The sequence below is a fragment of the Pteropus vampyrus genome, unplaced genomic scaffold, assembly GCF_000151845.1.
Source record: "Pteropus vampyrus isolate Shadow unplaced genomic scaffold, Pvam_2.0 Scaffold7, whole genome shotgun sequence".
NCBI classification, from domain to species: Eukaryota; Metazoa; Chordata; class Mammalia; order Chiroptera; family Pteropodidae; genus Pteropus; species Pteropus vampyrus.
This window is the reverse complement of record NW_011888788.1, coordinates 5,303,841-5,318,012: the sequence shown is the minus strand read 5'-3', so window position 1 is coordinate 5,318,012 and position 14,172 is coordinate 5,303,841. Positions and strand designations below refer to the sequence as shown.

Below are 14,172 nucleotides of genomic sequence, written 5' to 3'. Positions count from 1 at the left end.
TACTATAGACAATAAATGTATGTAAGCAGGGTCTGCAATTATAATTGATACCACTGTTTATTTTTTAAAAAGTAATTCTCTTTGAGGAGATCAGAAAAAAAATTAAAGAAAAAACAGCTAATTTCTTCAGTAAGATGTACGTCAAGTGAAAAAAGAGGAGCAATCACAATTTCTTGGGAGTTAAAAGGTGCTGCTTATCTGTTAAATAAAATCTGCCTGACAAAATTAAAACTACTTTTATTGAAAATCAATTAGTAAACTACACACAAGTACTTCTTCATTAACTCATAACTTAACATATGGAATTCTGCTAAAATATAATTTTCTCATTTGGAAATAAATTGGTTTTAAATTATGTTAATTATGCCACCCCATCTTTATTTTAAAACTGTTTGCAAGCTACATTCTTCCCCTTTATACGAAGAGGTATTTGGTTTCTGGTAAGTGACTTTATCCTATTAGTCCCTCCTGTATTATGAGAACTATTCTTTGCCTTGGCTCTGATTGACTCAACTTTGGTCAATCCTCACGGCTTATGGAGGCTATGGAAGGGTAAATCTTAAACACAATATATGCTTGTCTTCTAATTTAAAATTAAAATACTGGAATCAGTTTTATTTAATGTTTCTTACTGACTCTTCTATTACTGATAGTTTCGTTAGTTTATTTAAAAATATACTTTACTGAATTTCAGAACCCCACTCAGCCACTCTCTAGCTGTAGGACCCACTGCTAAATGCTAGCTAATATCCATTTTCTCCTTCTTTCCTAACAGAAGTCTGACATTATTCAGGCCAGCAATATATCCAACTAAAAAATCTACATTTTCCAACTTCCCCAGCAGCTGGGGTGGCAATGTGACACATGGTAAATTACATGTTAGAAGTCTGCTAGAAGGCTCTAGGAAAATGTGGTTTCCTGATGTGAGTGCTCCTTTCTTTTTGCTGGTTGGAACACAAATGGAAGGGCTGGAGCTACAGAAGTATCTTGATCTAAGAGAAAAAGGCCACGAGGATCACAGGGTCTCAACCTTGTTATCCTTGAGCCACAGAATCAATGCCATAAACAACCACCTACTTCCCAGATTCCTGCTGCATGAGAAAAAAATGCAAACAAACAAAAAAACAAATAAAAAGAAACAGATAAAAAAAATATTTTAAAGATTTTTTTTATTTGTTTAAGCTACTATTCGATTTGATTTTCTGTTACTCTAGGCCAAATGTAATCCCTCCCTGATAGAATCTCCTGGAGTTTTTCTTAACCTGTCCAAAATTAGTTTGCTTATAAATTAAAGCTAATAAGAGGACTTATTTCATAAAGTTGTTTTGAGAATTAAGCAAGATAATTCATGTTAAATTCTTCAACCAGTGACAGCCACTACAGATTCTTAGTAAATGATAGCAATCAAAAAAAATTATTTATCAAAAAACACATACATAATTTTAAAACTTTGACTCGAGGGGTTATAATAAAAAGCAATGATTGCTTATGTCACTCTCATCCTAGTTTTGCTTCTTGACAACTATTTTCAACGTTTCTATTCTTCAATTCCTGTGGGTACTTTCATGTTTCTAAATAATATATTTGTACTGCTTTTTCTTGACTGGTTTTAGAATTTAACTATTGCCATTCAGCTCTGATTGATGAGTCTTTAAACCTGTCATCCCATTTTCTACTGCCCTTTCTCTTTCCTTCTAATAGAATTGTGTCTCTAGTATTCTTTTTCCCCCCATCATCTCTACAACCTCAAACAACATACTTGATCCACTAATTAAAGATAATAGATCACTTGGCTTCTCTCTTTGTGAAAGAACATTTATCTGCCCAATCCTTTTACCTCCAATTCTTGTTAGCTTAAATTTACTTTTTAAATTGTCAAAGTTGAAATGTTTTTTTATCTTGTTCAGTATTTATAATTGACTTCGATTATTTGCTTATAAATTGATTCCAAATGTTTAAAACCAATAAAATAAAATTTTACATGATTACAAAAATCCAAATACAATTTTCTGCAGGGCCATATATTAGACTATGATTATTTTACTTGCTATAGTTCCAACACCATTAACCACATGGCTTTCAAAAGGAGACATTCCTAATACCAAGATATTATAGATCTTTTCTGGCTGCTCCTCCAGTTGTTGAAAATCTCGCATGCTTTAGCATGGCTTATGTTAGTATAATACATTTCTTATACATTTATCCCTACCTCAATTTTGTGGAGGGAGAAGAAATTTAAGACTTTTTTTCCCCATTAATCTAATATCTTCCAGTTTCTTACTTGAATTGCCTGATTCCACTCCTATTCTTGCTGTTTCAACTTCAAGACCTTTCTTTAGCTTTCACACTTATTTTCTTGCATTGTGTTTTTCATATTTTCTTCTCCTGTTTTCTCCTTTTCATTGGCTACTGCAATCTCTAGATTTATTGTGTTTGTATCTTTTCTGTCTTATTGTCATCTTTTTTGTCCTTTCTACTTTTTGGTTATTTGTTTGCTATCTTTATTGCTGTTGCAGTTGTTTGGCTTCACATTCTGGGAGATTTCCTTCATCCACTCTTACAGTAGTTCTGTAGAATTTTGATTTTAATTTTTGTTACCTATTTTTCATAGCATCTTGTTCTTATACAATATACTGAAAACTCTCCCTGATGATTCATTTTTTAACAATTATTTGTTTCTTGAATTAGCATCGTGTCTTCTATTATCACTTCTCTTTTTGTTCATCTTGGCCTCCTTACAATTCAATGTTGTAGTCTTTCTCAATAACCTGTGGATATTTTGGTTTTAGTTCGTATTTTAGACTGGGGTGGTAGAAAGGCTGAGAGGGAGCTTTGAGTATGTCAATGGGATTTACTGGCTTGCAGACTTCTCCTTAGAGTAAGTATGTCAGTGCCAGCCACTATGGAGTGGTATCCATAAATGCTAGAACAAGAAGAACTTTACTCTGGATCCATAACTCAAATGCTTGCCACAATAATTCCTTTCAAATAGTTTGTTCAATTCCATAAAACACCAATGCTCATTTTTTTAACCTGAGAAGTAATTGGTTATCAATTATTCTACATGTGGAGCAGGAGGAGGGAGTAGAGGGTCTGATGGTTTTGTCCTTATTCCTTCAATCCCTTGACATTGTCTTCATTCCCAGTACTTACTCCTTGATCTGCTGGGCTGGTTATACTCAAGTCTAGAGGCTCTCTCAATTACTTCTGAGCAAGCCAGTGACTTCCTTGTAGCTCTCTATGTAATTTAGGTTGTGGTTTTCTCCACTTCATCAGGCACTCTCCTCTCTTCATTTTCTTCTTCTGCAAACTTATTGAAACATGTCATCTCCTATTGACTTCTCTCATTCTCTTCATCATTGGGTATTTATGTTCCTTTATTCTCATTTTCATAGCATCTCAAGAGAGACAAAAAGTCACGCCTTTGCTCATTCTGCTACTTGGGCAAATATTATTTTTAATTTTATGTTCAAATCCAATTTCTGTTTTTTCCTTACTAATTGGCTCTCCATCTCAATAAATGCAATTTCAGAAAGCCCTGAGAGCATCCTTAGCAGCCTCTTTCTCTCGTGCCATGTATCTCATCCATAGCAAATCTTTTGCCTTTACAGTCAAAATATATCCAGAATCAACCATTTCTCACTATCTCTACCCTAAGCTTTCTTGTCTCTGTGTTTCTGTTTCTAAACCCCCTTCTATGGCTTTTCAACAGTGTAGCCAGGGCAATCCTATTAAAATATGTCACAACAAATCAATCTTTTGCTCAAAACAATGCAATAGCTTCTTGTCATTGGGAGTAAATCCAAATTCTTATAGCGGCCATCTATCACTATTTAGGTCACCCATCACCCCTCCCCCAACTTCTGTGACTCATCTCTCCCTTCCAGCCAAAGCTGGACGTGATCTGGATGGCGCACAATTTCATCATGCCTCTCAGAACGATGTGTAATTTAAAACTTATAAGTTGTTTATTTCTGAAATTTTCCATTTAATAATTTTGGATTGTGGTTGACTGAGGTTTAGTTGACTAACTAAAACCACAGAAAGCAAAACTGTGGATAAGAGGGGACTGCTGTATACTATTTAGCAAAGAGAATAAACAAATTACAACCACATGAAAAATATAGAAGAATATCATGTATATAATTTTGAGTCACAGACGTCAGACCTTAATGATTCCATTTACAAAAAATTTAAAAGCAGGTAAAATTAATCTATAAATTTGGAGGTCAAATAAGGGTGTGTTGGTAGGGTAAACATCTGGTGTGCTAGTGATGGCTCTGTTTTTGATATGTGCTATTTATATGGGTGTATTCTCTTTTCAAAAATCAATCAAGTTATATAGTTAGGATTTGTGCACTTTTCTGTGTATATTATATTTCAATCAAAAAATATTAAAAATCTGGCTAAGCTCCTGCTAACTGCATGGCTAAATAAGAAAAATGAATTTGTTTAATTTGTTTTTCCAATTTATAAATGCTTAAGAGAATTCAGTATGTGTAGAATTAAGAAGTAAAAACAATGGCATCTGTCAATCCTTGTGCACAGAAGTGAATGCAAAATTTCCTCTGCATGACTCTGCCATTAGGCATCTCGGTCTTAACCCACTAGATCCTTGATGTCTCATTTGCTGCATCTTAACACACTGGAGCAACATCTGGGCTGAAATTTGCCAAACTGGGCAGTGGTTCAACAATGTTTCTAGCCAAGGGGCTGGTCAGCATGTCAAACTATTTAGGACTGAATATCAGAGCCTGAATGTCAAATCCTGTTTCTCATAGTGAGAGGTCATCTCAGTAATAAATTGCATTGAAAAAGATTAGGGATGGGGGCTGAGAGGTGGATGGGTGAGGGGATGAGCTTCCCAGGGACCCAGCCATGGACCAGAATCCAGGGGGAATACATTCTGAAAATCATTTTAATTTTCTAAAACTAAACAGGGAAGACTCTGGCTTTGCTGCCTTTGATACTGGTATTTCTCTTTGTTAATCATGAAACATTTCATTCCTTGCTGAGATTCTCTAGATGAAGTGGTCTCCTCTCAGTTACTCAGGATCCCTTAGACCTGAAGGTAAACACTAGCATATGGCAATCCTGTGTGTGAACTCCTGTCTTTGTCCCAGAGCAATCTGTTTTCCAACCTATACAATGCGGTTTAGACTGCATGACTGCAGGAAGTAGTACACACAACTCGAAGTTTCCATCTAGTCCCCAGTCTCAAAGAAAAACAGAATATTGGAAACAGGGGCTAGAATTGGGCAGGAAGAAGAGAATTATTTTTATCTTCAGATTCCTTGACCAATAAAAAAAACTGTACTGATCTGTTAAATCAGTTAACTTGTACTATTTTTTTGGGTTGATGTAAAGGGTCTGTCTTTTGTAGTCCATCTTAACCATACCAGTCAGATCTTTGAAGTAATTCACCAACTAGTGCTGAAAAAGGCTTGAAAATTCAAATAGTCCTTACTCTCAGCTGCTTTCTGATCTATGTCTCCTTTGTCACTGATAAAATAGAGGCAATAAAAAAATATGTACAACTTCCTCCATCGCATGTACCTCTTACCAGCATCTGTCCTAATGTACTCACTTTTTTTCCCCTTATTGATGAAAAACCCTTGCTCCTGTCTGAGCCCAGCCCCTCTATTTGTAAACTAGGATAGAGTCAACAAATTGTTGTTTTATTAAGGACCAGATAGTTCACATTTTAGGCTTTGTGGAACATTTGGTCTATGTAATAACTTCTCACCTCTAGTGAAAGCAGCCATAGATAATATGTAATCAAATGGGTGTCTTTGTGTTCCAATAAAACTTTATTTATAAAAGCAGGTAGTCAGTTGGACTTGGCTTCTGGGATGTAGTTTACTGACCCCTGCACTAGATCCTATTGCTCTCGCCTATTCAAGCTCCAGCAATTCTCCTGCTTTCCTACATCAGCATGTTGTTTCCCCTCTACAAGTTCATTCCCACCAGCGCATTTGTATATTGTTGTTTCTCCCATTTTAAAAACCATCTCTTGATCTCACTTCCCCCTTTCAGCAGTCTTCTTATTTATCAGCTGCCCTTTACTTGCCTTTTTAAATTCTTTTGAGAATTAAAAAAATCCTCAAAAGAGTTCACTTTTGGCTTTTTAATTTGTCTACGCCAATATTCCCCAGAGCCTATTCCAGTAGCTTTTTGACCCCACCACTCCTCTGAGGTTGCTCTAATCAAGGTCACCAATGACCTTTATATTATTAAATCCAATGGTTAATTCTTGGTCTTCATCTTACTTAACCCACGAGCAAGATTAATCCCATTGATTATTCTCTTCTCCTCTCTAACTCAGAGGGCAAATGTGAAACAAACCACTTATTTTCCAGGTACATTAAGGGGAGATGCCCCAAAACAGTAGAGAAAGCTGATCCTTAGGGTACAGAGGGGTGGCAAATCATGCTGTGTAGCAAAAAGTATGATTGTTGTTTAATTAGAAGAGATACTATGGTTTTAGTCCAGCTACAGAGGGAAAAATTGAAAGACAGTTTTTTCTCCCCAAGTCCATTTTTTAAAAGGAGTCACTTGTCCTAAGAAATATATAAAATATGCAATTTCAAGTGATTTATGTAAGATAGCATTCAAATCTGGAATAATACTTTTATGAAAGTTTAAGTCCTGGTTCTGATTAAAATTTTTAATTGCACTGAGATTTTTCAAAAATCTACAAAATTGTTGCAATTGAGCAATTTACTTCAGATTTTTGTTTTCTCAGAGCACTCCATAAAGAAGTAATTTCCTTTTCCCACCCTCATTCTCCCTCTCCTCCTGTTTTAAATTTCCTTACAGATTTTCCTCATAGATCTCCATCTGACCTATGATATGTTTACTTCAGCATATCTGTGTTTCTTCTATTTTTTATTTATTTATATTATTTTTTAATTTTTTTTCCCTAACCCTAACCCTAAGTGTTTCCTCTAGAATGCTGGCTTTCAGTATTCTAGAATGTGGTATCCTTAACTCTGGCATTGTGGCTAGCACAGAGAAGGCACACAACAAATGTGCTGAATGAATGAATGAGCCAGAATCTCTTTATAAACAATTTCTTCTGGAGATACTTGACTTTCAAAAAAAGCTTAGGTTTCTGTCAGGCATTCTACATAATGAGAGAAGCTATTTTCTTTGCTGCAGGCACTGTACAAGGTACCATGTATATTGGCTTTAGAGATTAAAAGTGTGATGTTATGAAACAATAAAATTAGAAAGATGGAAAATAACAGTTTCAGAATAAAATAGTGCTTGCAAATCTTAACCTTCTGGCTGAGCTATTTCAGTGGCAGGAAAGTATCCTATAGAATATCACATTTACAGAAGGCAAAACATATTCCGTAGGTTAATTATACTAGGAACATCAAGTAGCTACTAAAAAAAGTCTATAGATACAGTCTTAATGAGAAATATTATATGGCTCAGAAATCAAAACCCCTATAGAAAATTAGTGGGTAGGAACCCACAGAGAAGAGAAAATTGAATATGTTTTAAGCATAACTGCATAAAGGTTTAATGCAACATAAGATATGTAGCTTAGTTTGTAGTATAAATTCTATATTCACTCTTAGTAAGAGCCTCTCTGTCACTTACTGAATGTTTTAAATTGAGAGTTAGTGAATCTCATGAATTGGTCATTTTTAAAATGAAATATGGTTGCATTTGGGGAAAGATATTTTAAAAACATTTACAAATACTTAATATTTGTTTGTATATATCCATCCGTCCATCCAACCAACCAACCATCTTACCATATACTGAGAAATGAAGTATATACAACTCAACAGGTAACTAACAAGATGCCAGAATCAGAACTATTGCAAGTACAACGCTGTCACACAGACAATGTTTCATTGAACTGAAGTCTCTCCAAGTGTAAATTATAATATAGAACAAATAGGTGATTTGGTTCTTAAAGAGAGAAAACAGATTAGGTTTGTAACACAGTCTTAGAGAGTAGTTTATAAATACCTAAGAGTATTAAAACTGGCGGGCATTTTATTCATTCCATTATAAGACTTGATGTTATGTAAATGTTGGAATAAACTTCTACCATAATCACTAAAGAATCAGAAGTCAGGTCAGTACATCTGGTGTAGCTCAGAAAACTGTCAGAGCACTGAGGGTTAAAAATTTATAGATATTAATGTCCCAACAATGAACACTGTTTTGACATGACCCCATAGTTGTGATCCATGATGTAAGAAGCTCTATAAGGGCATAATGTCTTCGCACACTTTAAAATATTCTTGGATTCATATTCTTAACTCTTGAAGGAAATTGTATGAAGGGTAAGGATCATTGCTAGTTTCCTATAAACATGGTAAAGAAAACTCTTCCTTCAATATGTTCACGTCAGTGCTCTTTTAATGGCAATTAGATATTTTTAGAAAAAGCATCAAACTTGAGTGCAAGGTTCCCAGAAGTTCTCAGCTTCTTGTTTGATATATCTTTGCTGTATTCTAGTTATTTCTGTATGCATCTGGAAAGGCTCACTACTTTAACAGATCAGCAACTCCTTAATGGAGAAATCGTGTCTAATTTATCCTTTTCATCCGTAGTTGAATAAATATTTTTATAATTAAAAATTTTTATTTAAAATTTTATTTTTTTCTTCTTCTTCATATTAATTGAGTAGCTACTATGTGCATGGTCTTGGGCTAGCTGCTACACAGGGTAAAGGTACTGAAGATGTCTGCCCTTAAAGAGAGGGCTGGAAAGGAAATGGGGTTGGCAATGGCATGAGATGAGAGAATGAATTGTGATATGATGTTTAGGTAAAATGAAATGTGGTTTTACCCATATTTTCTTTTGCAAAGTTATATTAAATGCCTTATTCCTAATGAAAAGTCTCCATAATTCTAAGTAGATGTCATTACTTGGAAGTGTTTGAATTACCCTTCTACTTGGCAGCTGAATTATTTTTAGACAGAATTTTAACACATGCTAAATACGACAAAAACTCAAAGTCTTTCACAGGCATCAGTACAGTATCATAAGGATTCAGATGGTGACAAGCTTCGGATATTTTTATTCACCATACCTTGGCCACTTCTTCTTGGAAAGCCACAAGGTTCAAATAGGAGATGTTAACTAAGTCAACCCCGTACACCACGGTTATCATGCGATGTTCCAGGCGTCCAATGTTCCCCACATCCAAAAGTTCACGTAATTTGGGGTCCTAGAAAGAAATGTTGAAAAAAGTTAGTTTATAACTAGAGATTCCAACATGGTAGCATAATTTCAAAAGAATTAGAGCTGGAATGCCTTCAAAGAAAAGTTGCCTTTTATTCTTCCATAACATTTTTATGTGCACAGTTCTCCCTTAATTTCCTCCAATTGTCCATGAATCATGTATTGAAATGCAAAATCACATCCCTTTCCTCAATTCATGGACACATTAATGTGAAAAAGGTGGTTCTCAAAGGAGGTAGAATCAAAACATGACAATGCCAGCATGGACCTTCTCTAACATGTGGTACCTATGTAAAGAAATAGGCTATTAGTGTGAGCAAAATGGCAGCACATGCCATGAATATGCAAATTTCAATTCTATCATCAGAGCATACTGGGATTTGGAGAAAGAAAACTTCTGCAGTCTTTTCAGAGCAAGTTGCATTCTTTGGGACATCCTAAGTGAGGGTTCCTTGGAGATATAGTCCTGATGAAAAAGAAATTTCCAAACCTTCCAAATTCAAAGTTTGATCTACAATAGGGCTCAATCAGCTAGGCTGAATTTATTTTCTTTTCATAGGCCAGGATTTGAAGAAAATGAGAGGTTCATGAAGAAAATTAGCATCAAATCAATCACTTAGGAAATTTGCAGCCAGCATCCGAACAATGGATTAACTTGCATTCTTATTTATTTAGCTAAATGCTAGGGCAACGGGGCTGGATTACTTAGGCTGGTTAAGCTGATAAAAACCCTTCTGAGGTTTTTACATAGAGCATCCTTATAAAGAAAGAATAGTCTTAAAAAAAAATGACATAAGTTATACTTTCAAATGACATTTTCAGCAGAGGAGCTCCTCAGAGACTAGGCAAAGGGGGAAGTTATCTAGAAGGATAAACTGTAAAGGCACCAAGTTTTGGGAGGACTTTATGGGAGAAGAAAGTCAATGGAAAGAGATGTCTAAAGAAATGGTTGCTTTTGGGTCTGGGGATATAAGTGGTTGCACTTAAAAATCAAACAAAATCAAAATAGTAACAACAACAAAAATCCACAGACAAGTGGTTTGAATGAAAACCGCTTCTTCCAAGAGCCTATTCTACTGAGGAATTTTATATTTGAATACTTCTCATTGATTGAACCTCCTGATCCTTTTCAGAGAAGGATTTTCTTACTCAGGTTACTACCAGATTCAAACACATTTCTTGGTCCCTGCAATTGATATAAATTCCTGGAAACTTTTATAAAGAAAATAAGCTATCTGCACAACTATGTAAAAATATTCAATTTCTCTGCTGGAAAACACTAAAGAAAATAGCTCAGAAAAAATAAGAGGTGAGGTAAACTTGGAATTTCAATTTTCACTAAGTTGTCACTCAAGGCCTACTATCCCCAGAGAATATTCTAGTTGTCTCCACAATTGGAATTAAGCGGACTACTAAGAATCCTGGCAGCTATAATTTAATCGCACTTTTAAAATTAAATTCTAGATCATCTCTATTCCCACAAGAGTTACAGAATAGAGATTTTCTGACTAAATAAGCTCACTTTCTCTCAATCACCAGGATTTGTGATTAAACTTCATGTCTATTGCAAAGAAAGTCAAGTTGTTCAAGTTAATGATTCCCATTTCCAGGTAATAGGCCACTGAAGAAAGTAAAGTCTGCTCTACACTGGAGACACAAGGGCTCCATTACAGGCTGTTATTATAATTATATCATCAAAATATTATGAATTAATGTAAGGAATAAACACAAGCTAAGGGATGATTTTTAAAAGAATTAAATGCCAGTTTCAACCTTCATGACTTTTAAGAAAAACTATTTTATTTGTATGCCAGATATCCACCTCCACAAAAAAAAAAATACCCTTTCAAGATCTCTAGATTTCATTTTTTGGTGCAGAAAACATGCCTTACTTAATTTTCATCCCCATGAAATATATCTTTACTGGATTTTAGGCTTGTTAAGCAACTTGTCTTTTAGGTTAATTTTATTTCCCAGCACTAAATGCAATATTCTCAATCTGATTTACAGTTATATGGATGTAACTTTAATCCATCATTCATATAAAGGATCAGGTACATGAAAGTCTTTCCAGAGTCAGTACAAAGTTGGAAATGTAAGAGATGGATTCCTTATTATACTTAAGTGACATTTATATGCTCAAGCTTTGCAGGGATGAAGATACCTCTTCTTTGAAGGCAGAGCAAACTTTTTAAATGCTTTTATTCAAATTTTGTTGTAAAGAAAAGATAAAAACTTATGTCCAGTATGATCAGACACTTGAATTTAATAATTGCCTCTCAAAAAATAAAAAAATAGATTAACAAATTCCCTTGGAATCAATACCTATCCTAACACCTTTCACTTTAAAATGTTTCTCTCTTTTTTATTAATGTGATGCGGAATGCCATTCTCTTCTTCAGGATGTACCAGTAGCTTGGGCAGGTCACACAGTGAGAAAGATTTTTAAAGATAAAACACAATCTACTTTCATTGACTGTGACACTGAAATACGGTGGCATGAACATTCTCCTACATAGAGGGGAAGACTTGGAGGACGCTGTTTATGTTTTTTTTTTTTTTTCTGTAAATGACAGATTGAGATGAGGGACTTGAATTTTCTTCAGCTATTTCTTTAGATGAAGGGAGCGAATGTGGGAGGACAGATAGATTATGGGCAAATAATAGGGAAAAGAAAGAGCTGGCAGAGTGCTGTCCTTCATATCTCACAGTGGTATTATTGTAACAAGATCTTTTATATTTGCTTCAGATAGAGTGGTGATGAATATGTATAGTCAGTCTCCATTATATTCACAGGGAGCCTTAGTGTATAAGTAAAGAAATCTATTGGTGGAGAAGAGAAAATGCAGCTGAACTGGCTATGCATTTCTAACCAAAATAAAGTGGCCTGAAAATACCAAGCATGAGTTGATTGAGCTAAAGCTAACACTATTCAAATCTAAAGGGGAAAAATGTTTGTTAGAAATGTAAAGACAACCATTTTGAAAAAGATTCCCCTTGATCACAGGCATATCTATGCAGCTAAAAATGTGGTTATCCTTGGAAATGGCTACGGAGAAGAGATAAATAAAATTTAAGGAGAGTCTCTAAATAGCATTCTAGTGGTTAATTAAAAATTTAACTGCTTGAGGTTTTCCTCTTCTCCAGGACCAAGCTCAGGGTGTGATTTAGTCTGTTTTCAAAAGCTAGACTGAAAGAAGAAGGGATCTTGGAGGCATTCACACGGGCTGATAGAAGAAGCAGAAAAAGGGGATTGAAATTAAGTGCTCAGATTTCTGGGAACAAGGAAGTTAGTCCCAGCACGTGGAGATGTCCACAGGAAAGAAACTTGCGGAGCTTCATAAATGCTGTAATACTATCTCTTTCGAGAAGCTGCATTATACGAGTATGGCTTCTAGGTTGCGTACACATGCCTGGCTTACATAATATTTGTCTTGATGCTCCAGAAGCTGATCTGAGTCAAAAATCTGGGGGCAAGTACGTTATTTTGCAGGTGATCACAGAAAACACAATGTGGGAGTGGGAAAGTGAGACAAGGAGGAAAGGAAGCCAATATACAGTGTGTTAATGAGTGGTTTACCACTTTGGACACCTGAGGCTCAATCCAACCAGGGGTACTCAAGGATAGTGTAAGGAACCCACCTCAGAATTCTCCCCAAGGATCCTAGAAGCTAAAATATTGATCTGTCAACTCCCATCTGTCATTGGTAGAGAGTCTCTCCTGGGACACCAACTCTCTTGTATTCCCATGACCAGAACACTTTCCCAGGACTATATGGGAACTCTATGCAGGCAACCTCGGGGGGTAGGCCAGTGGACTATCAGTGCATTGAAAATGTCTGTTACAGAGTTGAAGGAGTGACCATCAGAAATAAGAACATTTTCCTGATTATTGTTTAACCTTCATGTATTTTATGGGATCCACATTTGAAGAAATTTCACCAGGGTAGCAAAGAGATTTAGATTCCTAATGGTTCCGTTCTCTATAAAAATTGTAAATATAACTATAATAAGTGCTTCTAATTAGTAACTATGTGTCAAGCACCACCCTAGCTTTTGTTATTTTTCTCCTCCATTTAATCTGCAAACTAACATAGAAATAGCTGTTTTTTCCCCCAATTTGCAAATAAGAACTCTGAGGTTTGAGGAGGTAATTTGCCCAGTTTTATAAAATGGAGAGAAGAGACAATTGACTCCAAGTACATTTGACTGTAAAGTCTAAGCCCTCTCCATGTCATATTGTGTTACACAGCATATCCAATTTGATGGAATTTATATAAAAATAGCGCAAATATTTCAGCTGGCAGCATAAACTTAAATAAATCAAAATCGACTGAAGGCATGTCCATATTTTAGGCACTTCGTTAAAATATAAAGTAATCCAAACATAAAATTAAAATAGGTAAGAAATGTGGTCTAATGGCACCACTTGCCTTCCTAGGAAACAATGGTAGCTAAATGGTCAGGTTTAATTGTTTGCGCAATCATCCTTAACTGAAAGTAAAAAGTGCATGAAATACATAGGTGTTAAAAAAAATGGTCAACCGAAAAACCAGTTAGCTTCCTCATTATCATCCAGTCAGTATCTGTCATACTCAAAAATTCTAAAGTATAGATAGCTTGTCACTCATGCTGAAACTGTCTCTCCAGCCTTCTTTGACACATGCAGCCACCAAACTGCCAGCAAAATTTACGTGTGCAGCCATTACCACTCCAGTGCATAAAAATCCACAGGACTCAGGGATAGTGATGACTGCAAAGCAGGTAATTAGAAGTCATATGTCCTCTCCTGTTTAAAACCCCCAACAAAGAGGGTGAAATGCATTCTATTCGCCTTCAACTTTCAGGTGGTCAGTGTTTCTAGGTAAATTTCAATAATCCTGCACCCAAGTTTTAGAAGATTAATGAGGCCTGTTTGTTTAAAGAATGCAGATACATTTACTAAGTTCTCCCTGTTCT

At 35.4% G+C, this 14,172-nt stretch overlaps 1 protein-coding gene across 1 annotated transcript in view; it reads right to left on the bottom strand.

Annotated features, from left to right (window-relative positions):
* The window catches only part of PLCB1 (phospholipase C beta 1), a 650,597-nt gene that overhangs the window by 219,065 nt on the left and 417,360 nt on the right, over window positions 1-14,172 (bottom strand). Inside the window, exon 4 of the mRNA XM_011371181.2 lies at window positions 9,062-9,199. Within this exon, the coding sequence (XP_011369483.1) occupies window positions 9,062-9,199 (138 nt within the window). The remainder of the gene's footprint in view (window positions 1-9,061; window positions 9,200-14,172) is intronic.